The sequence below is a fragment of the Microcaecilia unicolor genome, chromosome 3 (genome assembly GCF_901765095.1).
Source record: "Microcaecilia unicolor chromosome 3, aMicUni1.1, whole genome shotgun sequence".
Classification (NCBI taxonomy): Eukaryota; Metazoa; Chordata; class Amphibia; order Gymnophiona; family Siphonopidae; genus Microcaecilia; species Microcaecilia unicolor.
In genome coordinates this window covers 291,966,891-291,993,535 of record NC_044033.1, presented here as the reverse complement: position 1 = coordinate 291,993,535, position 26,645 = coordinate 291,966,891, and the positions used below count along the sequence as shown (strand labels likewise).

Below are 26,645 nucleotides of genomic sequence, written 5' to 3'. Positions count from 1 at the left end.
ATCCTAAAGAAACATAATTGATATCCACAGGTCTTATCTTTACAGTGTAACATATTACAGGTGTGACACTTTAAATGTAATGGAGGAACTTGCAAACTGTTTTTGCAAAGCAAAGAGCTCAAACTCAGGAAAGGAGCTTGCATTTAAGAAGGCCATGCTTACCTGAAGACACCCGAGGGTGTGGCTGCCAGCACTTTGCTCCCATCGGGTGACCAGGCCAGGTATGTAACACCACCTCCTCCAACTCGTTGCAATGGCACACAATTCTCAGTGGACACGTCCCAGACCTGGTGGAAAATAAAAAAAGAAATGGTATGAGATTTGGTTACTAAAAATTGGTCCACTTTTTACAGGTGGTACAAAACATGACAACTAGAATAATTTTGGGGTAAAGGAAGAGAACACTAGACAACTATTACAGGTGTTATATTGGCTCCTTTTCTGGATAGAATTTTAAGGTGTTGGTTCTGTTTCGGATACTGGGAGTGAAGGGTGGGGGAGAATGGCCAAATTTTCTTCTCAAATTGAGAGAGATGGTATTAGCCAGGATCAGCTTTGAGCCATCCCAGGGAGCACTGTTGCAGGTTAGCCTAGTGAAAATGATGAGGGGGAGGTGGCAAGTAAGACAATTTTCTAGTAAAAACCAGGTTTTTAGAACAATTTGCCCCCATATTTGAGGCTGGAGGATAACCATTTGTATTAACATAAGAATATAAGCAACACCATACTGTGACAGGCCTAAGGTCAATCAAGCCCAGCATCCTGTTTCCAACAGTGGTCAATCCAGGTCACAAGTACCTGGCAATATCCCAAAACAGTAAAGCAGATTTTATGCTATTTTATCTCATTTTGCCAAGTCCATCTCAATAATTTATTTATTTGTTGCATTTGTACCCCACATTTTCCCACCTATTTGCAGGCTCAATGTAGCTTACATAGTACCATCAAAGGCGTTTGCTCAGTCGGTTGATAACAAATACAGGTTGTATAGTGATCGTATGAGGTATAAGTGGAGGGTTGGAAGGTATGAAGATTGCGTGTTGTCCAGTATGATTATAGTCATGCCGTGTTGCTGGGTGAAGAGATACGTTGCGTCGTTGGGGGTAGGCTGTTTTGAAGAGGTTGGTTTTAGTGATTTCCTGAAGTTCAGGTGGTCATGGATTGTTTTCACAGCTAATAATGGCTTAAAGACTTTCCTTTTAGGAATTTGTCCAAAATTTTATTAAACCCTACTATGCTAACTGCTTTTACCACACTCTCTGGCAACAAATTCCAGAGTTTTATTACCTGTTGAGTGAAGAAATATTTTGTCTGATTTGTTTTACATTTACTACTTAGTAGCTTCAGTGCGTACCCCCAGTCCTTGTAGTTTTGGAAAGCGTGAACAATTTACTTCTATTGGTTCCACTCCAGTCAGTATTTTAATCAACCATCAACATATCTCCCCTCAGCCATCTCTTCTCCAAGCTGAAGAGCCCTAGCATTTTTAGCTTTTCTTCATAGGAAGTAGTCCCATCCATTTTATCATTTTTGTCACCCTTTTCTGTACCTTTTCTAATTCTGCTATATCATTTTTGAGACATGGTGAAAAAAATTGAACACAATATTCACCATGCAGTTTAACCATGGAACGATACAAAGGCTTAATAATATTCAGCTTTGTTCTCCATTCCTTTCCTAATCATTCCCAACATTCTATTTGCTTTCTTAGCCCTGCCGTACACCAAGCAGAGGGTTTCAAAATATCAACTATGAAACCTAAATCCTTTTCCTGGAAGGTGACTCCTAATGTTGGATCTTGCATCTTGTAGCTACAATTTGGGTTCCACTTCCCTACATACATCACTTTGCACTTGCTCACATTAAATGTCATCTGCCATTTGGAGGTCCAGTCTTGTAAAGTCCTCTTGCAATTTTTCCACAATCCTCTTGTGATTTAATAACTCTGAATAACTTTGTGTCGTCAGCAAATTTAATCACCTCACTCATTATTCCAGTTTCCAGATCATTTATAAATATGTTAAAAAGAGAAGTTCAATCTCACCATGAGGATTTGGAGGCGGCTGCAAAAGGGGTTGCTGGGCAGGAGACAATATTCCTGGTATACACCCCTTTGTTATAATGTGGAGTTTTGCCCCAGGAGGGATCAGGCTGTTTTGTAGGTGGGAACAGGGTGGATTAGGGTGTGTGGGGGGCAGTTTTTTTGATGACACGAGGGGGGATGTGAAAAGCTTTGGGGACCTTCAAGCTCAGTATGGACTTCAGCCAAGGGATATATTTCCTTATCTGCAGGTGAAGCATTATCTTTGTAATACATCCCTCCTGAGGGATCTGCAGCAAGGGAAAAGTGACTGAGAAATTGCTGGGTCCAGTTGTCCAAAAGGGAGAAATATTACAAACTAGTATAAAAGGCCCGTTTCGGTAGGCAATGAAACGGGCGCTAGCAAAGTAATCCCCCCCCCCCCTGCAGCGTCCTTCCTGTCTCCCCTGCCCCCCCTGCAGCCACCCATCTGGTCTCAGGACACCCTCCCCACCAACCCTCCTCTGCCCCTGCAGCCATGATGTGCAGCGGCCCTCCTCTCTCCCCTGCCCCCCCTGCAGCCACCCATGTCCAGCGACTCTCCTCTCCCCTGCCCCCCCTGCAGCCACCCATGTCCAGCAACCCTCCTCTCCCCCTGCAGCTACTCATGTCCAGCGACCCTCCTCTCCTCTGCCCCCCTGCAGCCACCCATGTCCAACGACCCTCCTCTCCTTTCCCCTTGTCCCCCCATAGCCACCCATGTCCAGTGACCCTCCTCTCCCCCTGCCCCCCCTGCAGCATCCCTTCTGTCTCCCCTGCAGCCACCCATCTGGCCTCAGGACACCCTCCCCACCTCCCTCTTCCCTGTCCCCCCCTGCAGCCACCCATGTCCAGCGACCCTCCCCTCCCCCCTCAGCGCATCACCCAAACCCCTACCCCCCCAGCGCATCACTCAAGCCCCTACCCCCCCTCAGGCACATCAACCCCCTCGCCACCCACAGCCGCCAATACTAATGCTGTCTGGCCGCTGCTGCGTCTCCTGTTCAGCAGCAGCGGCCGGTACAAAAAGAAAAAAGCCAAAAAAAGATTTTAAACCTGAAACACGGCTCCGTAGACAGCCATCTGGCATTGGCTGTCATCTCTGCAGCCGCTCCCCTCCTCTCCCCTCTGACGTCGCTGTGCTCCTCCGGGGTCTTCCTGCAGGGGCAGTGACGTGGAGGGGAGAGGAGCGGCTGCAGTGACGACAGCCAATGCCAGATGGCTGTCTACGGAGCCGTGTTTCAGGTTAAAAATCTTTTTTTGGCTTTTTTCTTTTTGTACCGGCCGCTGCTGCTCCACGGGAGGAGCAGCAGTGGCCGGACAGCGTTAGTATTGGCGGCTGCGGGTGGTGAGGGAGTTGATGTGCCCGAGAGGGGAGGGGGTAGGGGCTTTGGTGATGCACCAGGGGAGGGGCTTGGGTGATGTGTCGAGGGGGAGGTAGGGGCTTGGGTGCTGCGCCGGAGCGGAGGGGCTTGGGTGTTGCGCCGAGGGGGGGGGGCACTGAGAGCTGACTGGTAGGCAGGGGGAGGAGTAGGGAAACACGCCCCTGCCTGGCTCGCAGTTTTGCAGGACAGGGGCTTAGGTGTTGCGCCAGGGGGGGGCACTGACAGCTGTTTCCCAGGCAGGAGGAGTGTTTCCCTACTCCTCCCCTTGCCTTGGAATCAGCTGTCAGTGACATCACTGACGTCAGTGCATTCTAAACTGCCTAGCAGACCACCTCCGAGGGAGCCACAGTACCAGGCACATTAGAACGCTGGAGGTGAGAATTATTATATAGGATGTATTCTTCTTTAAATTCCAGAGAATGCAAATTGAAAAATATGCAGGACTGGGAAACTGATTTGGGGAAAATTGAGTATGACTGAATAGGAGGAAGTAAGGGAACAGATTAAGAGCTTGGGAATGTCTGTGTTGATTGTGGAAAATGGATATAAGGTGCTTATGAAATGGTATTATACCCCTTCTACACTACTGAAAATGTATGATACTGAGACGGATCCGTGCTGTAGGGGATGCGGGCATCCAGGGGCATATGATCACATGCTCAGCTCAGTAATCTTATTGGCAGTAGGTGTTTGCAGTGTTTTCTCAGATGTTCTAGAAGGACATACCACCTGCTATGGAAGTAGCTTTGTTAAACATGAGAGTGAAAATGTTGGATGATGGGAAAGATACTTTACTGTGGTTGGGTATAACTGCAGCTAGGGTGGTCCTGGCAAGCCAATGGAAACAAGGTCTCCCACCAGATCAGACCCAGGTAGTGAAGAAATTAGACCAGAGATACGTAATGTATAGATTTACCATACTTGGCTGCCATAAGCTGTCATCATTTGAGAGGAGGTAGAGTTGCTTCCAGAATTGGAAAGTTACTAACTTGTGTTGAGATTGGGGGAGAGGGGAGGGGGCTCTGTTTCTAGTGCATGTTTTATAGAGGAGGGATGGAGAGAGGTTGCAGGGAGAGTTATGTGTATGGAATGAGTGCATTGAAGGAACCACTGTGCATCTACTGTTGAGTCAGTTTTTCGTGTATTGTTTTGCTTTATTCAATAAAATTTAGTTTAAAAAAAAGCAGCAGTCCCAGCGTAGACCTCTGGGGAACACCACTATTTACCCTTCTCCACTGAGAATACTGACCATTTAACTCTATGCTATGGTTTTCTATCTTTTAAGCAGTTCTTCATCCACAATAGAACACTGCCTCCTATCACATGACTTTCTAATTTCCTTGGGAGTCATTCATGAGCTACTTTGTCAAATGCATTCTGAAAATCCACATACATAGTATCAACCAGCTCACCTTTATCCACGTAATTCACCTCTTCAAAGAAATGTAGAAGATTGGTGAGGCAATATTTCCCTTAGCTAAATCCACGTTGGCTTTCTCCCATTAATCTATACCTATGAATATGCTCAATAAATTTTGTTCTTTATAACAGTCTGCCAGTTTGGCCAGAACTGGGGTTTTTCAAAGAAACTGAAGGCCTGACTATTTTAAGGGGGTTGGAGGCTCTGGTAAGCAGAAACAGCGGCTTGCTGTTAGCAGATGGAAGTCTCTGTTGGGGTTTATGTTAGGCTTTTATGGTTGTGTAAATTATGCTGTATTTTCATTGTAGTTGACGCAATCCATGTTAAGTAGCAATTATTCTGGGTATGTGGCATGAGAGGTCAGCACAGCAAAATCCCAGGGCTTCTTAAAAAAAAGAGTGAAAGGGATCATTCTAGATCCAAGAGTGTCGGACCTGGCGGTGCTCTGTTGTTACTCTGTGTGTTGCTGCTCGTTCGGGCTCACTAGAGCAGAATGGGAAAGAGAGGAAACATCCGTGAGCCTCCCCTGGCTCCCTCCTCCATACCTCCAACGAAGAAAGCAACTCTGGAGCACTTTCGAGTGCAACCAGTTTCTTCCCCTGCTACTTCCTCACCTCTTCCGGAGGCAGGAGCCTCGGGAGGCAGTTGAACATGTGGCTCCTCCGCAACCAAGAAGTAGATCCACAGTTGCAGTCGAAGCGGCATTGGAGACCCAGCTTGGAGAGAATACTGCTCTTTCAGGGGGGACCGACTGTGAATAGAGTTCCAACTTTGAGTGTGGAATACTAGCATGTTAAAAAGATCCTTGGTGAAGGTATTGTTAACTCTTTAACTCAAGTTGTTACGCGAAACTCTTCTGATTTAAGGTGGACACTGGTGAGACCAGCCATAGTGACACTGGACTCATTCTGGGACGCTATTGGTAATATGCAAACTTCCCTTCTGGATATTACAACACAAAATACTAAGGATTTAATATCTGTTTCTGATGGTGTCTTGTGCAGGCTCAGGCTACAGGCCAATTAGCCCTTGAAGTTGATTTCCTTAAGTCTGAAATACAGACTATGGAGAGTTTAGAGGTAGCCTCAATTAAGGAAAAAAATGTTGTTGCAAGACGTTTGGAATATTTGAAGAATCAATCTAAAAGCCTTAATTTGAGACTCTTGAACTTTCCAAAGTCTCCATTATTGCCTGCGCTGGAAATGTTTAAGAAATACATGATGGAAGTTTAAAGTAATGTCCTCTGATGTTTTACCACCTATCACCAGGGCTCAGTATATTCTAAACCCTGGGATTCCCAATGGTGTGGTTGCTCAACCCAGAGATGAAGGAGATTTAAATTTATATTTCAACAGTTTTTATTGATGACAAATCAAAAAGTACAAATCCACCTTAACATAGCAGCATCAATACAATTGTACAAAGCTCAGTGGAACAACACTTCAAGCATACATTACGTACAGCCATCAAAGCACTTATCCCTCCCTCCCCCCCAAACCATGTTCTATATTAACTATTGTTTAACTATTGTTATGGATGAAAACGCATGCCTAGCAATTCCTTATTAAACAATAAAAGTCTGATAACAAATAATTCTATCATAACCCATAAACTTTTATATTAAACTCCAATAATTGTGTCTCGTGTTTTGCTCTGTGTATTATTGCCTTGTTTAAATCCCAACAGTGTTTACAGACGAGACTTCTGAATATGTTTCTTCAAAGGAGTCTTCTCCAAGCTATTATCACAAGTAACTCTTCAATATACATAGCATATTACCTTTTCCAAAACTATATCCCCTTCCCCCTCCCTCCCCTCTATTCTCTTAAACCTACTTTTTACTTCATGGCGTTCCTCTACCTCTCCCCGCAGTATAATTATCAGAGTGTAGGTTAACGTGTCCTGTTTAGGAGATTTAAATTTAACAGCTTTTCTGGAATCTTCTTTGTAGGTTATTACTCAAAGGACTACATTGGTGGTGACTTCTGCCTATGAACCTGACCGAAATTCTGTTTTAAATCTTTCCTATGGAACAACATATGGAATCGTTTATGGGTTCAAAAATAAGGGTTTTTCCTGATTTAGCAAGAGGAACACAGGCAAGGCAAAAGGTCTTTTTAGCCTTGCGGTCTAGGGCACAGGCTCTTGGCGCTAGTTACGTGTTACGTTTTCCTTGTAATTGTATATTATTATTTGACGGTAAACAATTTCAATTTTTTGAGCCTAAACAACTAGAAGAATTTTTGAATGCCAGAGATGAAGTGCATGTTAAAATGTAGTTCCTAATGTTCACTGTTAGTAGGTGGCTGAAGTAAACAGGTGGGAGTTACGTATCTCCTATAAGTATCTAATCCATTTCTTTCCTTTATTTTAAATTTTATCTTGGATCCGATTACTTCTTATTGTGGCCTGGTCTAGGGTCCTACCTAACACCTGTAAACTGGTCCCTGGCAGATATTAAATGCTGGGCTGTTTTTGGTGACCGGCACTGAATATATTTTTTTATTTTTTTTTGCCGGCTCAAATTTAACCGGCTATGTCGATATTCAGCTGCTTTTGATTTTCTGTGTGTGTGTGTGTGGGGGGGGGGGGGGGGGGGGGGGGTGTTTGCTGCCAACATTTTTTTTTTAATATCTGCCACACATTCATATTTTCCATGAAGCAACAGAATTGGGTTTTTTTTAAATTGTTTTTTCTAATTCCAGCATATGACAACCAGCTGGACAACTATTCCTTTTTGACCATCCACGAACAGCATTTTTTTTTTTTTTGTTATACACAGCTTTTTCCCCTCCCACTCTCTCTATTTGTTCCCTTATCCCTCCTCCCAGATCCTCCCTCTCTGCCAGATTTATTTTAAGCCCACAAACCAGTGAGCATTGCACAATGAATTTTCCATTCACACCAAAATGTAAAGTTTCTCAGCACATGTTCCTGCAACAGACTGCAATGGGAGGAAGGGGGAAGTGGAATCATCTAAAATGAAGCAAATTATTTTCTTGCACAGATTTGGAATAGCTCATGTTAAAGTTTGAGGGGGTCTTTTACAAAGGTGCAGTAGTGTTTTTAGCGTGCACTGAATAGCACGCGCTAAACGCTAGAGAAGCCCATAGGAATATATGGATGCCTCTAGCATTTAGCGCATGCTACAAACACTAGCACACCTTTGTAAAAAGCCCACTAGATTTGGTACTAAGCATAATAAAAGACAAACAGCATGGAGAGACTTTTGCTTGGTCCTTCATTTAATTACTAATATTCTCTCTCAGTTGCTTTCTTCCTGTTGGACTGCACTGGCAGGGTGCAGTATTGTACAATAGAAACAAAGGGAGAAAGTGAGAGGGCAACCACTGGGAAAAACAGCACTCAAGGCACAGATTGCTTTAGGTGTCCCTTCTATTTTGTGCTTGCATTTTCATACCCAGGCAGCATCGTGTCCCCTCTTCCTACATGCCTTGGCTCTCAGACAACTGTCCTGCTTGCTAATCCTTGCAAAAGCCCTGACTGAAGGACTGTCACAAGTTACCCATGTACACTATGTAGGGGATGGGGCAGTGGAAGCATCTGTCTCTGAAAAGCTTGGCTGAAAATGCAGGAGATACAAAGATGGTATGACTAGTGGATCAAGTTTATATAAAATACAAGAAAAGTTACCTGGTCCTGATGTTTGACCCATGGGTGCTACTGATCTTCAAACACATCAACATAAGAATTTTTCATAACAGAGATTTAGAAAAATGGGGTTTCTTCACAGACAAGCTACTCTATTTCAGCAATTAAATGGTGCCCTAAATCAGGGTGCTATATGACAAAGTACACGTAGGTAACAATAAATCTCTGCCCTGAAAAGTTTACAAATCTATGTAGTTATTCAAGATAATGGAAGGTAAAATGAGTTTGCCCAAGTCACGGTGCATTTCATTTGAACTGTTGTGCCACTCAATTATACTATATGACCACCCTCTTTTCACCTGAAATTGACTAAAACAGAAATGACATGTTAAAAGAAAATTATATGCAGAGTATATGGAAGTCAATTATTTAGAAACATATAGATGCTCCTTGTTTTCTGGCCTGCTTATGTAACCTCATCAGAGTTCCGTTGGTTGCCTTGACAAAAGTATGTAGTTTTATGGACTTATGGCAGTACCAGGGTATCTGGTGTTCCATGCCCATGTGACCCACTCTCATCCAATCATTCAACTATTCCAAGCATTTATAATGGACATCATAGATTATTTACTAATAAATTCTAATATGCATTACAAGACTAGGTCAACTAAAATACCAAAAGGACAAGGCATTTTGCTCTTTGCTCATAAATACCAGTGCTGAAGAAAAACTTGGTTGAGGACTTGGAGATTGCAGATCCACAGATTTCTGTTACCTAATTTATTCTTGCTTTATGCTACAATTTATGAAGAAAACATACTAATAAAGTTTTACCCACCAGCATGGAGGTATCAACAGGAGATGCGGACAGCAACATTTCTCCACCAGGAGACCAGGCTAGGCAAGTGATGGGGCTGTGACCTGGATGAGACAGCACTTGAGCACAGCCAGAAGATGGCCTATAGAAGAACAACAGAGCATGACGGAGGGAGAGAGAGAGAGAAAAGAAGAAAAGAAATGGCAAAAAGAGTAAGCAGATAAAGAGAGGGGAGAAGGGATGATAGAAGAAATAGAAAAAATGAGGGCGAAGGGGAAAGTTTAGGGCACATTAGGGAAAAAAGATGAGAATGAAGGAGAAAAAAAAGTGTGTCAGATGAAAAGAGAAGAGTCGCTATGTTAATGTTTCCAAATTAAACTGTTTCAAAAAAGCAGATTCACTCCCCCCTCAAAAAACCTTTCAGAAGAAGAAGGTGAAATTAGGCCTTACCTGCTAATTTTCTTTTAATCTAGATCCTCCAGACCCTTCAAGACGCTTGGGTTATGCACTCCTACCAGCAGAGGGAGACTGAGAACACTAAAACGTCTTATACAAGTAGCCTGTTTACTAACCAGTAAAACAGTAACAAAGCATAGGAACAAAACACCCCCACCTAAACAAAACCACTGAATCCACACTCAGATCTCCTCCCCTTAAAACAGGGGAATTCAACTGCAGATGGGCACAAACAGTACCACAAACTGCCCTTAGTAAAACTCCAGGTCCCAAATCACAGGAGCTACTAGAAATATCAGCAATTGAAGTCTAAAGAAAATATCATACTGAACTGTCCGATACACTGGGTGGGCTCTTGAACGGTCTGGAGGATCTAGAGGAAAGGAAATTAGCAGGTAAGGCCTAATTTCACCTTCAACAGCAATCCTCCAGACCTTCAAGACGCTTGGGAAGTACCAAAGCAGTAAACACATCTAAGGGTAGGACCTGCGAAGCCCAGAGGACAGGACTGCAGCTCCAAAACTGGCATCCTCCCTTGCCTGTACATCCACTCTGTAATGTTTGACAAAAGATTGCAGGGAGGACCACATCGCCGCTCTACAAATGTCCACCGGTGGAACAAAATTACTCTCTGCCCAAGAAGCCGCCATCCCCCTAGTGGAATGTGCCTTGAGCCCCACCGGCACCGTAGGGCCATGCAATATGTAAGGCAAAGAGATGGCATCCTTCAACCACCGAGCTATAGATGCCTTAGAAGCAGCCGCTCCCTTCTTGGGCCCCCCATGAAGGACAAATAACCTGTCCAAAGACCTGAATTCCTCCGACCTGCGCAAGTAAACCTTCAACACTCGGCGCACATCCAATTTCGCCAAACGACGCTGAGAAGCATCCCCCGTCCGGTCCCCCAAGACCGGCAACGAAATCACTTGATTGACATGAAAGGAGGATACCACCTTAGGCAAAAACGAAGGCACTGGACGCAGCGAAACCTTTTCCTTAGAAAACCACAGAAACGGAGGCCTACATGAAAGAGCCTGAAGTTCCGAAATCCTGCGAGCCAACGATATAGCTACCAAAAAGACCACCTTCATAGTAAGGTCTTTTATCGAACAAGACTCCAAGGGCTCAAAAGGAGAACCCGCCAAAGAGTCAAGAACGATATTAAGATCCCACTGAGGAACTACCGGCCGCTGAGGAGGATGAAGCAACTTTACCCCCTTCAAAAAACGGACCACATCCGGGGAAGACGCAACCCACCTGCCCTGCACCTTACCCCGAAAACACGCCAAAGCAGCCTGCTGCACCTTCAAAGATGACAATGAAAGGCCCTTCTCATAACCATCCTGCAAGAAATCTAAAATGCACGACACAGAAGCTGTCGAAGGGACACACGCCCGGTCCCCACACCAATCTTCAAAGATGCGCCACACACGCACATAGGCCAAAGACGTTGAACGTTTGCGAGACTGCAGCATCGTCTGAATCACCTGAGGGGAAAACCCTTTCCTTCTCAACCGTTCCCTCTCAAGGGCCACACCGTAAGAGAGAACCGATCCGGATCCGGCATGACAATTGGACCCTGACACAACAGCACCGAGCCCCCCAGCCGCAGAGGCTCACCTTCTAACAAGTGCATCAGATCCCCGAACCATGGCCAACGCGGCCAATTCGGAGCCACCAACAACACTGGACCCGCATGACATTCTACCCTCTGTAGGACTCGACCTATCAAGGGCCACGGGGGAAACACGTACAGCAACACCTGCTGAAGCCACGGAAGGACCAACGCATCGATCCCTTCCGCTCGCGGATCCCGACGCCAACTGAAATACCGAGGAACCTGAGCATTCTGTGCCGACGCTATGAGATCCACTACTGGCATTCCCCACTTTAGAACTATCTGGTCGAACACCGACCGGTGCACAGACGACCATTCTCCGGGGTCCAACATGTGTCTGCTTAGAAAATCTGCGTTCACGTTGTTCACCCTGGCCACGTGCGCCACCGCACTAGATGCCTTTCCGCCCAACTCATGAGCAGAGCAGTCTCAATTGCCAACCACGGACTCTTTGTACCGCCCTGCCAGTTGACATATGCTACCGCTGTCGCGTTGTCGGACATGACTCTTACCGCCTTTCCGACCACACTTGAGCGAAACGCCAACAGAGCTAGCCGAATCGCCCTCTTCTCCAACCGGCTGATAGACCACTGAGCTTCCTCCGTCGACCACCGCCCCTGCGCGGACCGACTGAGACACTGAGCTCCCCAGCCCAGCAGACTGGCATCCGTTACCAGAATCACCCACTGAGGAGGTTCCAAAGGCATGCCCTTTTTCAGATGGGCCGAGCACAGCCACCACTGGAGACTGCGCCGAGGAGCCCCCCTCAATGGCAACCGCAACTCCAAACTGTGTACCTGGGGAGACCACCTGGACAACAGAGCCGCCTGAAGCTGATGCATATGCACCCTGGCCCATAGTACTACCTCTATTGTCGCTGCCATGAGGCCCAGAACCCGAAGGTACATTTGAACCGTCAGACTCTGAACGGACATTAACAGCCGGACCTGCTGCTGAAGAGAGGCGATCCGAGAATCCGGCAGAAAAACACGACCCACTGCCGTGTCGAACTGCACTCCCAAGTACTCCAGACTCTGTGATGGGATCAACTGACTTTTGACTACATTCACTACCCATCCGAGCGATTCCAGAAACGTGACCACCTGAGCCGTCGCCGCAACACTGTGAGCCAGAGACTTCGCCCGGATCAACCAGTCGTCCAGGTACGGATGCACCAGAATTCCTTGCCTCCGCAAAGCCACTGCTACCACCACTATTATCTTGGAGAAGGTGCGTGGAGCCATTGTCAGACCAAAAGGCAGAGCACAGAACTGAAAGTGCCTCCCTAAAACAGCAAAACGAAGGAAACGCTGATGGGCCTCTCGAATCGGTACGTGCAGATACGCTTCCGTGAGATCCAGTGACGTGAGAAATTCTCCCTGACGAACAGCCACTATGACCGAGCGCAGTCTCCATGCGGAAGGATGGCACCTTGAGCGCCCCATTGACCCTCTTGAGATCTAAAATGGGTCGAAACTGGTCCTCCTTCTTCGGCACCACAAAGTAAATGGAGTAACAACACATTCCCTGCTCATGCCGAGGAACGGGTACCAAAGCTCCCAACTGGATTAAGCGACCCAGAGTCTCTTGAATAGCCTTTAACTTGACTCGAGAGTGACAAAGAGAGGGAAGAAACAGATCCGGCAGCAGGTGCTCGAACTCAAGCGCATAACCGTCGCGAACGAGCTCCAGGACCCACTGATCTGGTGGAGGAGTGGCCTAGTGGTTAAGGTGGTGGACTTTGGTCCTGGGGAACTGAGGAACTGAGTTTGATTCCCACTTCAGGCACAGGCAGCTCCTTGTGACTCTGGGCAAGTCACTTAACCCTCCATTGCCCCATGTAAGCCGCATTGAGCCTGCCATGAGTGGGAAAGCGCGGGGTACAAATGTAACAAAAATAAAAAACAAAGACGCGCCCCGACCTTCACCAGAGGCTGGACCGCCACACCTTCATAAGGAGGACTTATTACCATTTCTGGCACCTCCGGAGGAGTCCTAACCTCCTCGACGACCCCCTCGAAAGGACTGCGTCCACTGGAAAAAACGGCTTTTAGAAGGAGATACAAATCTGCCCGGCTTGTACCGCCTTGCGTCCTTAAACCGACCTCTAGCCGAACCACCTCGACTAGCCGACTTAGGCCGTAACTCCGGCAACCGTGAGACCTTGGTATCCCCAAGACCACTCATCAGTTTATCCAAGTCCTCTCCAAACAACATAGAACCTCTGAAAGGTAGAGAACACAACTTTGCTTTAGAGGCCGCATCTGCCACCCAGCCCCTAAGCCAAAGAGCCCTGCGAGCCGTCACTGCCAGAGCCATATTCTTAGCCGAAGCCCTTAGCAAATCATAAAGGGTGTCCGCCAAAAACGAAGACCCCATCTTCAATTTGGCCAGGTCCTGAACCAAACCAGTCCTATCTAACGCAGGCTCATCCAAGAGCTTCTCCGCCCAACGGAAACAAGCTCTGGCTACCAAGCCCCCACACACAGAGGCTTGCAAGGCCAAAGCCGACAAATCAAAGCTGTGCTTCAGAAACGACTCTAGCTTCCTATCCTGAGGATCCCGTAAGGCTGTACCGCCACCCACCGGAATGGCCGTAGCCTTAGTAACCGCCGTAACCACAGCATCCACAGTAGGTGGTTTCAGCAGGGTCAAATCTTCCGGCGGCAAGGGATACAGCTGCGCCACAGCCCTAGACACCTTACAAGCAGCCTCCGGCATAGACCATTCCTGAAAAACCCATGTCTCTAATGTCTGAATTCATGGGAAAGGAACGGGAGGCTCTCCGAATCCCCTTAACCAAGGGATCTACCTGGGGTCCCTCTGCAGAGGGAGTGGCCGCCGGAGCAAGCCTCAAAGTAGAGATCACCTGATCAATGAGCTCTAACAACTCCTTATGAAAAATGCGAACCACTGAAGAATCTTCCCCAGGCCTTAGCCCATCCTGATCCTCAGACTCATGTAAGAGATCCTCCTCTCCTGGGTCACTCCAACCCTCCGACCCAGGCAGAGAAAGTATCTCCATAGGCTCCGAAATATCCACCCGTGGGCGCTTAACTCCCACTGAGCTAGCAGCCTCCGGGGAACAAACAGCCTGAGAGGGGCCAGCTCTCCAGGCATTATACAGAGACCAAACAAACTCAGGGGGGAAACCAGACCCCCCTGGCGCTGCTGAGGCCCCAACAACACTTCCCGCAGTCTCTGCGACGGACCCCCTCGCTCCTGAGGTGGCAGGTCCATCGCGTGATCCGCGGCTAAACTAGGCGCGCTTCCCGCCACAAACGGGTCCCCCGGCGTCGGTACGGAATGCGCAGCCAAAATGGCCGCGTTTCCCGCCAAAACCAGCCCCGCCGTTACCAGCCCGGAACGTGCGGTCAAATCGCCACCCAACATCTCCGCCGACTCAGGGGAAGGCACGGGAGGCAAGAGCGCTGACAACGTAGGCTCCCCACAAAATCTACATTGGCCACCTTTCACTTCAACGCCCAAACAGTTGCTTTGTGCTCTGTCAGACTAATAGGCAAAACCACCCTTGAAGATATTTTATCTCTGGACTGCACAGGCTGCACACATCTACCCTCTGCTGAGACTGAGAAAATACTGGTTAGTAGAAGGTCTGCACAGGCTACTTGTATAAGAAGTTTTAGTGTTCTCAGTCTCCCTCTGCTGGTAGGAGTGCATAACCCAAGCGTCTTGAACTGTCTGGGGGATTGCTGAGGAAGGTAAAATTATGTATAATCATACCTGATAATTTTCTTTCCATTAATCATAGCTGATCAATCCATAGACTGGTGTGTAGACTGGTGGTTGTGTCCATCTACCAGCAGGTGGAGATAGAGAGCAAACTTTTGCCTCCCTATATGTGGTCATGTGCTGCCGGAAACTCCTCAGTATGTCGATATCAAAGCTCCATCCGCAGGACTCAGCACTTAGAGAATTACACCCACGAAGGGACACTCTGCCCAGCTCACCACCGCCGAAACGGGGGAGGGGAATTAACCCAGCTCATCCCCACACAAGTGGGGGAGGGGAATCCGTCCAGCTCATCCCCGCGGAGCGGGGGAGGGACACCACACCCGCCGATGCGGGGGGATCTGGCTTATCCTGCAACCGCAACCGCGGGAGGAGCTGACTGACCCGAACACCGCCGAAGCGGGAGGGGTACAAAACTGCCCTACAGCCGCACGAAGCGGGAGGGAGTGCCGGCAGAATTATAAGTCTCAATCCAGCCCCGTAAAACGGAGGGGAGAGGAATGCAGCAGCTCACTGTAACACAAACTCGTCTTAACTCTTGAAGAATCCAAGTGAAAAACTTGAACACGAAGTCTTTCTGAAGTAACTGAAGAGTAAACTTGAACCTGAAATGCAACCAGAATAAAACAATACAGATATCTGGGAGGGGCTATGGATTGATCAGCTATGATTAATGGAAAGAAAATTATCAGGTATGATTATACATAATTTTACCTTCCATATCATCAAGCTGATCAATCCATAGACTGGTGGGATGTACCGAAGCAGTACTCACCCAGGGCGGGACCTAGAAATCCCTGACCGCAACACTGAAGCTCCAAACCGGGCCTCCGCCCGAGCAGCCACAGTCAAGCGGTAATGCTTGGAGAATGTATGGGCCGAAGCCCAAGTTGCCGCCTTGCATATCTCTTCCAAGGAGACGGAACCGGCCTCTGCCATCGAGGCCGCCTGAGCTCTTGTGGAGTGAGCCTTCAGCTGGATAGGCGGCACCTTCCCTGCGGCCACGTAAGCCGCTGCAATGGCTTCCTTGACCCATCTTGCCACTGTAGGCTTAGCAGCCTGCAGACCCCTACGAGGACCTGCAAACAGGACAAACAGATGATCCGATTTCCGGAAATCATTGGTCACTTCCAAGTATCTGATGATGACTCGTCTCACATCCAGATATTTAAGAGCAGAGTACTCCTCTGGGTAGTCCTCCCTACGAAAGGAAGGGAGACAGAGCTGCTGATTCACATGGAAGCGAGAAACAATCTTGGGCAGAAAGGAAGGCACTGTGCGAATAGTCACTCCTGCCTCAGTGAACTGCAGAAAAGGCTCTCGACATGAGAGCGCCTGGAGCTCGGAAACTCTTCTGGCTGAAGTGATAGCCACCAAAAAGACTGCTTTCAACGTCAGGTCTTTCAGAGATGCCCTCGACAAGGGTTCAAACGGCGGCTTCTGCAATGCTCTTAGCACCAGGTTGAGATTCCACGCAGGCACCACTGAGTGCAGAGGAGGGCGCAGGTGATTAACTCCCTTGAGAAAGCGCACCACATCTGGCTGGGAAGCCAGGGAAGCACCCTTCAGGCGGCCCCTGAAGCAAGCCAGAGCCGCTACCTGGACCTTAAGGGAACTGAGCGACAGGCCTTTGTCCAGACCTTCTTGCAGGAACGCCAACACTGAAGAAATTGGAGCAGTGAAGGGAGAAAGTGAGCCTGCTTCACACCACGCTGCAAAGATACGCCAAACCCTGGCGTAAGCAGTAGAAGTAGAGCGTTTCCTCGCTCTCAGCATAGTGGCGATGACCTTGTCTGAGAAGCCCTTCTTCCTCAGACGCTGCCGCTCAATAGCCAGGCCGTAAGACCAAAGGGGGAGGGATCCTCCATCACCACGGGACCCTGATGTAACAGGCCCTGCTCCACTGGCAGCCGCAGAGGATCGTCGATTGAGAGCCTGATCAAGTCCGCATACCAGGGACGTCTGGGCCAATCCGGACCCACCAGGATTATCCTGCCGGGATGTCTTGCCACCCGGTCTAGGACCCTGCCCAACATGGGCCAGGGTGGGAACACATAGAGAAGCTCTTGTGTCGGCCATTGTTGGAGAAGAGCATCTACTCCCAGGGATCGAGGGTCCCGTCCTCTGCTGAAGAAGCGCGGCACTTGGCAATTGGCCGATGACGCCATCAGATCTAGGCTCGGCTGGCCCCAGCGCTTCGTGATGTCCAAGAACGCCTGAGCAGATAGCTGCCACTCTCCGGGCTCCAAGGTATGGCGACTGAGAAAGTCCGCCTTGACATTCATGACTCCGGCAATGTGGGCCGCTGACAGCTGTTCCAGGTTCGCTTCCGCCCACTGGCATAGACTCATAGCCTCCTTGGCTAGAGGGGCGCTCTTGGTACCTCCCTGGCGGTTGACATAGGCCACAGCCGTGGCATTGTCCGACAGTACCCGTACAGGCTTCAGCACCAGTACCGGGATGAACTCCAAAAGCGCCAACCGAATGGCTCTGAGTTCCAGGAGGTTGATAGACCACTTCGCCTCTGCAGGAGACCAGAGCCCCTGCGCTGTCCTTCCCAAGCAGTGGGCTCCCCAGCCCGACAATGAGGCGTCCGTCGTGACGACAATCCACTCTGGGGTCACCAGAGGCATTCCTGCAGACAACTTGTCTGTCTGCATCCACCAGCTCAGCGCCTTGCGCACTGCTGGATCCAAGGGAAGACGCACCGCATAATCCTCCGACATCGGAGTCCAGCGCTGCAGCAGAGAGTGTTGTAGTGGTCTCATATGAGCCCTGGCCCAGGGCACTACTTCCATCGTGGCCGTCATAGAGCCCAACAGCTGCACATAGTCCCAAGCCCGAAGAGGAGAGGCTACCAGGAACTGGTCCACCTGAGCCTGAAGCTTGACAATCCGATTGTCTGGCAGGAACACTCTGCCCACTTGGGTGTCGAATCGAACTCCCAGATACTCCAGGGACTGAGTCGGGCGCAGCTGGCTCTTCTCCCAGTTGATGATCCATCCCAGGGAGCTCAAAAGAGCAACTACCCGGTCCACAGCTTTGCCGCACTCTGCATAAGAGGGGGCTCGGATCAACCAGTCGTCCAGATAAGGATGGACTTGTACTCCTTCCTTTCGCAGGAAGGCCGCTATGACCACCATTACTTTGGAAAAGGTCCGCGGAGCAGTAGCCAACCCGAACGGGAGGGCTCTGAACTGGAAGTGTCGGCCCAGGACTGCAAAACGCAGAAAGCGTTGATGAGGAGGCCAGATGGGAATATGCAGGTACGCTTCCTTGATGTCCAAGGAAGCCAGGTACTCCCCTGCCTTCACTGCCGCTATAACAGAGCGGAGAGTCTCCATGCGAAAGTGCCGCACTTTCAAGGCCCGATTGACCCCTTTGAGGTCGAGGATAGGCCGGACAGAACCTCCTTTCTTTGGTACCACAAAGTAAATGGAGTAACGCCCCTTGCCAAGCTGACTTTCTGGCACCGGAACGACCGCACCCAGGCGGATCAGATTGTCCAAAGTCTGCTGCACTGCCACAGCTTTGACCGGAGACTTGCAGGGAGAGAGTACAAACCCGTCTCTTAAGGGTCGGCAGAACTCTAGCTTGTAGCCGTCTCTGATGACTTCCAGCACCCAAGCGTCTGAAGTTATTGTGGTCCACTCGCCCAGAAACGAGGACAGCCGTCCTCCAATCTGCACTGGGGCGTGGACCAAGACCCCGTCATTGGGTACGAGACCCTGGGGGAGGACCGGAGGGAGCACCTCCGGGACGGCGGTCTCTGCGAAAGGAACGCTGCTTGGGGGAGAAATGCCTCTTAAAGGAAGAGGGGGCAGAAGAACCCGACCTGCCCGGGCGGTACCGACGGGCTTCCTGAAACCGTCCTCTGGAGGTACCGGGACGAGCACTAGCCCGAGCCCTGACCTCTGGTAACTTCTTGCCCTTAGACGTGCCGAGATCGGTCACGATTTTGTCCAGCTCGACCCCAAAGAGCAGCTTGCCTTTAAAAGGCAACCTAGCCAGGCGGGATTTAGAGGCGTGGTCAGCAGACCAATGTTTCAGCCAAAGCCACCGCCGCGCAGAGACTGTCTGAGCCATGCCTTTAGCTGAGGCTCTCAAGACATCATACAGCAAGTCTGCCAAATAGGCTAAGCCCGATTCCAGGGCTGGCCAATCATCCCTCAAGGAATGATCCGAGGGGGAAGCCCGCTGCACCATAGTCAGGCACGCCCTGGCCACATAGGAGCCGCAAACTGAGGCCTGCAAACTTAAAGCAGCCGCCTCAAAGGACGACCTTAAGGCCGCCTCCAATCTCCTGTCTTGGGCGTCCTTTAGGGCCGTGCCACCTTCCACCGGCAATGCCGTTTTCTTAGTCACCGCAGTGATTAAAGAATCCACGGTAGGCCACAGATAGGCCTCACGTTCACTCACAGCCAAAGGATAGAGGCGGGACATAGCCCTAGCCACTTTAAGGCTCGCTTCTGGGACATCCCATTGAGCCGAAATTAAGGTGTGCATGGCATCATGCACGTGGAAGGTTCTAGGCGGGCGCTTCGTCCCCAGCATAATGGCAGAGCCAACAGGGGCTGAGGGAGAGACGTCCTCCGGAGAGGAAATCTTCAAAGTGTCCATGGCCTGTAACAACAGGTTGGGCAAATCCTCTGGGCGAAAAAGCCGCGCTGCAGAGGGGTCATCCGCTCCATCCGAGCGGGGATCCGTCCCCTCCAAGGAATCCGCAAAGGACCGTTGGGAGACCTCAGACACGCTGCCCTCATCTACATCGGAGGAGACAAATTCCTCCAAGGCCTGGGAATCAACCCGAGGGCGTTTACCTCTGGGAACCTCAACCTCTTTACCAGACGAGGGAGCGGGGGCAGCGTTGTGCATGAGGAAGGCCTGATGCAGCAGCAAAACAAACTCGGGGGAGAAACCCCCCAGACTGTGCACTTCCGCAGCCTGGGCAACAGCCCTAGGCGCACTCTCAACCGGCGCTCGCAACAGCGGGGGAGAGGCCTGCTGCGCATCCAAAATGGCGTCCGGCGCGAAACTCCGCGAAGGAGCCGCGCGGGAAGAACGGCTCTTAACTTTAGCCGCTTCTGTGCCGTCGCCCAAATTAAGGGCGTTCATGGCATTAATGTCTCCAACCTCAAGGGCGGCCCAAGAAGAAGCCGTCCGAGCCGCGTGGCCGGCCAAAATGGCGGAGGCGAGGAGCGGGGGATGGGCGTTTATGGCGGGAAAAACCGCCACGCCGGAGGAAGGACCGGGACATTCATCGGTCACGAAACTGCCACCCAACAAGGGCGAATCAGGCTTTAAGACCCCCGCATCCCCTCTAGAAGCGCTCAAGCGACCCGGGGAGCGACCCTTTGCGCCCTCGCCCTCCGACGCCATGTGCCACGAGGAGAAGAATCGGGGAACCCCCGCCCGCTATAAAAAGGTAAAATTACCTGCTGTCCGCTCCGAGTTGTAACGACCTGGTGTCTCAGTGAGTAGCTGCAATAGACGCTTAAATAAACGTCGAAATAAACGCCTTTAAAGACGTTTAAAATTTTTTTTTTTTTTTTTAACGGAGCCAGCGGGAGGGGGGAGAAAAGGAGGGACCTGGCACCACCAGGTTTGCACTTGCTCAAAAGAGCCCTCAACCCCAGGCACTCAACAAAACCTAAAAATTAGGCTTGGAGGCCTAGCCAGAGCTGCTGCTGCTGTGTGTGACCACCACCTGCTGAGATAGAGAACATACTGAGGAGTTTCCGGCAGCACATGACCACATATAGGGAGGCAAAAGTTTGCTCTCTATCTCCACCTGCTGGTAGATGGACACAACCACCAGTCTACACACCAGTCTATGGATTGATCAGCTTGATGATATGGAAATTAGATTTTACCTGCTAATTTTCTTTCCTTTAATCCCACCAGACCAGTCAAGAACTTGTGGGTTGTGTCCGTCGACCAGCGGATGGAAACGGAGAAATAAAATAGCTCTACCTGAGTCACCCTTAAAGGCATCATGCAGGCTTAGATATTCAAGTTTATTAAACGTTTTCTATCCTGCCCATCAAACAGGTTACCTAGACAGCTTACACCTGACAGGAGACTACTTTTTTGTTCCCCTTTGGCTGCCCACAATATATTTATTGCATTTGTATCCCATATTTTCCCACCTCTTTGCAGGCTCAATGTGGCTTACAATACATCATGGATACTGGAAATAAGAAGAGGATATACATTTGGTTTTACAGAAGGATTTTGGGTTACATGGTCATGAATATAAGATAGTGGTATTGTAGAAAACATTTACAAACATTAGGAATACAAGATAGTGGTATAGCAGAAGACATTATAAAACATTAGATGTGTTACGACGTTTCTGGGTATATTTGGAGATTGTTACATGTTTTGATCTTTGTGGTATATCTTTTCAAAGAGATGAGTCTTTAATCATTTATGGAAGTTGGCCAGTTCATTGGTCGCTTTCAAATTGCGTGGTAGCGCGTTCCAGAGTTGCATGCTCATATAGGAGAAAGTAGAGGCATGCATTAATTTGTATTTCAGACCTTTGCAACTGGGAAAATGAATATTAAGGAATGTTCGAGAAGATTTTTTTGCGTTCCTAGGTGGCAGGTCTATTAGGTCTGACATGTAGGCTGGGGCAGCTCCATGGATAATTTTATGAACTAGGGTACATACTTTGAATGTGATTCGTTCTTTGAGTGGGAGCCAGTGTAGTTTCTCTCGTAGGGGTGTCGCACTTTCGTATTTTGGTTTTCCGAATATTAGTCTGACTGCCGTGTTCTGGGCTGTTTGGAGTTTTTTGAGTATTTGTTCTTTACAGCCGGCGTAGAGTGAGTTGCAGTAGTCCAGATGACTGAGTACCAGTGATTGTACCAAATTGCGGAAGATGGTCCTTGGAAAAAATGGTCTTACTCTTTTTAATTTCCACATTGAGTGAAACATCTTTTTGGTTATGTTTTTCGTATGATTCTCAAGTGTTAGGTGCCGATCAATGGTGACTCCTAGAATTTTTAGGGAGTCCGAGATTGGTAGATTTAGTTTTGGTGTGCTGATGGTGGTAAATTTCTCCATGTTGTGTTGCGATCACAGTACTAGGCACTGGGTTTTTTCTGCATTGTTTCAACTGAAATGCATCTGCCCAGGAATGCATGATATGTAGACTTTGGTTGATTTCGTTGGAGATTTCACTTAGGTCTTGTTTGAATGGTATGAAGATCGTTACATCATCAGCGTATATGTATGGGTTGAGGTTTTGGTTCGATAGTAGTTTGGCCAAGGATGTCATCATTAGGTTAAATATGGTCGGTGAGAGGGGGGATCCCTGTGGAACTCCACATTCAGGTATCCATGTGGCTGATGTAGTCGAATTTGCTGTCACTTGATATGAGCGTGTAGTTAGGAACCCCTTGAACCAATTGAGAACTCTGCCTCCGATGCCGAAGTATTCGAGGATGTGTAGTAATATTCCATGATCAACCATGTCAAAGGCGCTTGACATGTCGAATTGTAGAAGTAGTATGTTTTTGCCGGTTGCTATCATTTGTTTGAATTTGTTCATAAGCGTAACTAGTACGGTTTCAGTACTGTGATTAGAGCGAAATCCTGACTGGGAGTTGTGTAGTATTGAGAACTTGTATAGATACTCTGAGTTGTTTGGTCATCATTCCTTCTGTTATTTTGGTAATTAAGGGAATGGATGCTACTGGTCTATAGTTAGTTAATTCATTGGCATTTTTCTTTGCATCTTTAGGTATGGGGGTGAGTAAAATGTTTCCTTTCTCCCTCAGGAAGAGTCCGTTTTGTAGCGTATAGTTCACGTGGTTCGTTAGGTCTGTTATGAATTGTTGAGGGGCCGATTTCATAAGATTATTTGGGCACATATCTAATTTGCAGTGAGATTTGGCGAATCTTTTAAGCGTTTGTGAGACGAGATCTTCTGATAATATTTCAAATTCAGTCCAAATCCTGTCTGCTGGGTATACTCCGGGGTCTGGGTCTAGGCAGTCTAGGAGTGTAGTGTATTCGATGGGGCTAACAGGTATTTTGAGTCGCAGTTGTATGATTTTCTCCTTGAAGTACCTCGCAAGGTCGTCAGCTCCTGGTGTGTCGTTGCTGTTATTCGTGACTGGTGTGGTGTATAACAGTTTATTCACGATTTGGAAGAGTTTGTGTATGTCTTTATAATTTGGTCCAATTTCAGTTTTGTAGTATAGTCTTTTGGATTGTCTTATGGTATAATTATATTTCCTTCGGAGTTGTTTCCAAGCGTTGAGTGTGGGATCGTCTTTCTTTTTGTTCCATGCACGTTCTAATTTCCTAACTTGTGTTTTGAGTTTTTTTCAGTTCTTCATTGAACCATGGAATTGAGTTCTTCTGTGCGAAGTTCTGGTTTGGATTGGGGCAATGTTGTCTAGTATTGATTTGCATCTGTTATCCCATTCTGAGAGGAATTGGATTGTGTCTGCCTTTATTGTCCAACTGTCGTGGTAGATCTGTTGCCAGAAATTTACCGGATCTATTTTTCCTCTCGTGATGTAAGTTTTTCGTGTTTGTTTGTTAGTTGTGTCATTCATTCTCCATAGGAGGGTAATATGTGCTTCATAATGGTCTGACCACAGTACAGGTGTCCATTTAGTATCTGTTAACATAAGGTTTAAATGATCAAATTTGTGTGTGATGATATCTAATGTGTGTCCCCTTTGGTGTGAGTAGGTTGCGAATTTGGTTCTTGGAGATCCCATAGTTGTAGGAACTCTTTGCATTCTTGTGTACTTGTTATGGTGATATCTTCAAGGTGTAGGTTGATGTCTCCTATTATGATGAGGTTTGAGGAAGAGATACAGGTGTTCGAGATAAAGTCCATGAAGTGTGTTTGGGCCCTCTTTTCCAAATTTCCAAGGCTCTGGATGTGTATTGTCAGCTCCCTCAGACAGCCAACTCCTTGACAAAGGTTTTTTGTCCACATTCTGAGCCATGCATTAAAGCTATGCACTGAAGTTCAGCACACATTTCTTTGTTCACAAATATTTTATTGATGTTAGTATCACAAGACACATGGAATGAGATGTTTATAAGAAATGCTAAATACACTGAACATGACTCATGTATAAGTCAGCAAAACTAGTAAATATACCCCCATTTATATGTAAATGCAAAAAGTAATGAAAGAATGTGAAGCACAGAGGGAAATATAATTCTTTGAACTAAGATCAATAATACATCATTTTGATGAGATCATGTAACCCAAGAGTCCATCCCCACTCCAAAAAAAAAACTGTAGACGTGGTCAACAAAGGAAAAACAGCAATATATTCTTCTTGATTTTCTTATCCCATTCCCCCCCCCCCAAAAGGGGACCCTTCCCGAGAGAAGGGTGAAGAAATCAAAGAAAAAGCCAAAAACAAAAGAAAAAAAAGGAGTGTTTAGAAAACATACTATATTTTTTCTAATAAATCGCCCCCTCCCCCCTACTTCAGGGCCAGAAAACCCTTTGAGTCAAACTCCAAATTTTTATTCCCCCAATAATCGCTCAACCCCAGCCATAACCTTGAGAAGAAGTAAGAAATGTCCAGTCATCGTGGGCAGGTGAAGGGTAGAGGAGAGAAATGCCTCGGTGCCCCTTCAGTCCTTTTTTGTCCATGGCCATGTCAAGTAGCTCTGCTCATAATACTTTAGTTTTTTTTTTTCCCCCTCTGCTGTCTCCTCTATCCCTCACTCCTCTTTTCAACATTAAGCACAGGGGACTGCAAGAAAGTTTAAAACAAATATTACTGTCACTTAGCAAGCCACAATCTTACCTTTAGCGGTATGGGGGGGAGGGGAAGCACTCTAGAATGTATGCTGCTCCACCCTCACCACTTCTTCTGATCCTCCTTGACTTCCACCTGGCACAACCACAGAGTAGCAGTGATTCAGTAAGCAAACGCAGTGCAAGTAAACAGAAAAGCAGCACTGTTCTTCAAAGCCTGCTCAGTCAGCTGTAAGTAAACAAACTAACACTGACCCTGCTGCCAGTAATGCTACTGTAGTCACTCTAAATGTTCCCTGAAAAGCAAAACTCCCCCCCTTTTTCAGAAGGGCCGAGAGTTCCTCTGCAAGTACCTGCCTGCACTGAGAGGGAAACTTTTTTTTTTTCCAACAAAAGCACCCAAAATTAAAGACTCAAACTTCAGACCGGGGGAATGCACAGGTTACGCACAACCACCATCTGCTAGAGACTGAGAACTACTGACTCTCAGAGGATTGCACAGTACAGTTATAGGTGTTCTGAAGAGTTTGTGGGTCTCAGTCTCCATCTACTGGTCGGCGTGCATAACCCTACTGTATCGGTCTGGAAGGACTAAAGAAAAGCAAAATTAGCAGGTAAGATCTAATTTCTCCTTTTCAATTCATTTCTTCCTTTCCTTATTTAGAGCAGGGGTTCTCAACTCAGTCCTTGGGACACACCTAGCCAGTCAGATTTTCAGGAAATCCACAATAAATATGCATTCCTACAATACAACAGGGTTATAAACCTAGTATAATGATTCACAATTAAATACTAAATTATATAATCATTGACAAAATCCCATATCAAAACTTTTATTTAATTATATAGCATATCATTTAAAATTATATACAGCCCAACCAGTCCTTCTGATGGATCCTTCCTAGCTGTTTTCGCGACTTCACTCCAGATACTCGATATGGATGGACTATTTTTGCTACAGATGAAAAGACATTAATAGCTGATGTTAATTCCCATCTTATTTAAACATTGCTCTTTTTTGTAGTCGCTAATCTCAGCGTGCTGTGTTTGAATTAATCAATATATGTCCACATTCCTTGTCGATTTCAGCTTTGTGCTTGCTAATGAAATGGTCCATACACCAGCTCAAAATAAGTGAGTGAGCTAACAGTCTCTTAGATAAGCAGGAATGTCCAGAGCAGAGGCTAATGACTGGTGCCACTTAAGCTCTAGGTTAGTCTCTACATGACTGCGTGTTTCAACCTACAATACAAACTTCAACTTACTAAACATTCATCCAATTAAAACCATAAACCTACTACAGCACAATAAAAATACATGAGTCATCACATAACAGGACCTTGAACTGGAAGTCCACCACTGAATGTTGAATTATCACAGGGTCCATTCCTAAATACTCTGATTTCAACTGATTATATGAGGAACCAATTAACCTCCTTGTTAAGTCTAAGGGGTTCAACGGTGTTCCATTCAAATATTAGGCGTTGTTCCCTTCTGATTAGTGCCGCTGAAATGTCACCTTACAAATACCTAACAGTACGAAAAAATTTTGGTTACAGAGCAAGATGGATTTTTTGTCTGAGCAGGTTGTTTATGGCATCTTAAGTCCCTGTGGCAAGTGGTAATTGGGACAAACTAATAAACCTATTAAGCAATGAATTGCACAGCATTGCAGTATAAGACTAGATAACAATGATCTCAGTATATCACTTGGTGCATGATCTGCGTTCTGTAGTTTTACAACAACTTACATTACATAGGAGAGGTGACATTTCAG

At 47.5% G+C, this 26,645-nt stretch overlaps 1 protein-coding gene across 1 annotated transcript in view; it reads right to left on the bottom strand.

Annotated features, from left to right (window-relative positions):
* The window catches only part of AAAS (aladin WD repeat nucleoporin), a 249,575-nt gene that overhangs the window by 121,104 nt on the left and 101,826 nt on the right, over positions 1–26,645 (bottom strand). The window contains 2 exon segments of the mRNA XM_030198169.1: positions 163–287; positions 9,315–9,435. Coding sequence (XP_030054029.1) covers positions 163–287; positions 9,315–9,435 — 246 coding nt within the window.